General features: G+C 35.8%; 1 protein-coding gene across 1 annotated transcript in view; it reads right to left on the bottom strand.

Annotated features, from left to right (window-relative positions):
- The window catches only part of OSTM1 (osteopetrosis associated transmembrane protein 1), a 58,761-nt gene that overhangs the window by 30,887 nt on the left and 26,523 nt on the right, over positions 1–1,351 (bottom strand). Inside the window, exon 4 of the mRNA XM_011952890.1 lies at positions 427–594. Coding sequence (XP_011808280.1) covers positions 427–594 — 168 coding nt within the window. The remainder of the gene's footprint in view (positions 1–426; positions 595–1,351) is intronic.

Genomic DNA, 1,351 nt, shown 5'->3' with positions numbered 1-1,351 from the left:
GGATGGTCTCGATCTCCTGACCTCGTGATCCGCCCGTCTCGGCCTCCCAAAGTGCTGGGATTACAGGCTTGAGCCACCGCGCCCGGCCTGAAATATAAACATAAAACAATACCTACACCTCTGCAAATGGCACATGTTTTCAAATTTAAAAAGATTAAATGTACCAAATCATCAACTCAACTTATGAAGTGCCTAATTAATTTCTGTTTTATTTTATTTTTATCCTACCCATGAGACTACTAGGGAAATATCCATTTTGGTTTAACAGACCAGGATATTCTAAAACTTTACTACTTTATAACTAGTTATTTTTGGTTGAAGACAGAATATGCAGATTCCACCGTATCTCCAAAAAGAATAATCACACTGAAGGTACATTCAATAACACTCTAAGATAATGTATCACATCAGAAGCAAAGTACTTACTGCATCTTCCACGTCAATACATAAATGTGTTCCAGGTTCAGCCTTATTCTCAAGTTCATTCATTTTTTGCATTTCACTGTACAGACTACTCAGAGTTTTGTATGCTTCACGACAGTTTTTGCATACTTCTGAATAATTTTTTGTCTGTAAAAGACTATGTGCATTCCCCTAAAATGACAAAGGCACATGTAATATATACAGTAAACATTATACACAATATCTCTTTAATGTAAGCTATTTGCCTTTCTAGAAGACGGGAAACAATATGGTATGTTAAAGTGCTAAGCTGTGATGTTGGGTAGGTTACTAAATCACTCTGAGTCTCAGTTTTATCATCTATAAAATAAAACGACCTCTACCTGTATTATAAGTCCAAAGGATTAGAGATCTGGTATGTAAAGCAGATGGCAAACTGTTTGGAACTTTCTAGGTGCCTCTAAATTTTGAAAACTGCTGCAGTAGCTAATGTTAACTGAAGATAACAATAATTCGTATGCCAAATTACAAGTAACTAAATACAAAATTTCCTAAATTATCTCATTACAAACCTGCAGTTCTCTATCCTACTCTCACTGAATAAATAAAATAGGTTCCTGCCTATGCTGACTTCAACACCATAGTTTATCTTGCTGAGACAGGACTTTTTAAATGGAAAGGGAAAAGGCACCAAAACTGCATCCCCACTCAATTCTCTCATCACAAGGCTCATAATCCAGGCCTTTCTAGTCAACAAAAAGGGCCAAATACCAAAGAATTGCATAACCTAAAATGAGGAGAGTAGAGGTACATAAAATACTATGCTAGTAATACCGAATTTATTGAGAGTTTTTAGGCATGAAGGGCTGTTGAATTTTGTCAAAGGCCTTTTCTGCATCTATTGAGATAATCATGTGGTTTTTGTCTTTGGTTCTGTTTATATACTGGA

The sequence above is a fragment of the Colobus angolensis genome, unplaced genomic scaffold (genome assembly GCF_000951035.1).
Source record: "Colobus angolensis palliatus isolate OR3802 unplaced genomic scaffold, Cang.pa_1.0 Scaffold35, whole genome shotgun sequence".
Lineage (NCBI taxonomy): Eukaryota > Metazoa > Chordata > Mammalia > Primates > Cercopithecidae > Colobus > Colobus angolensis.
This window is presented reverse-complemented; position numbering and strand designations above follow the sequence as displayed.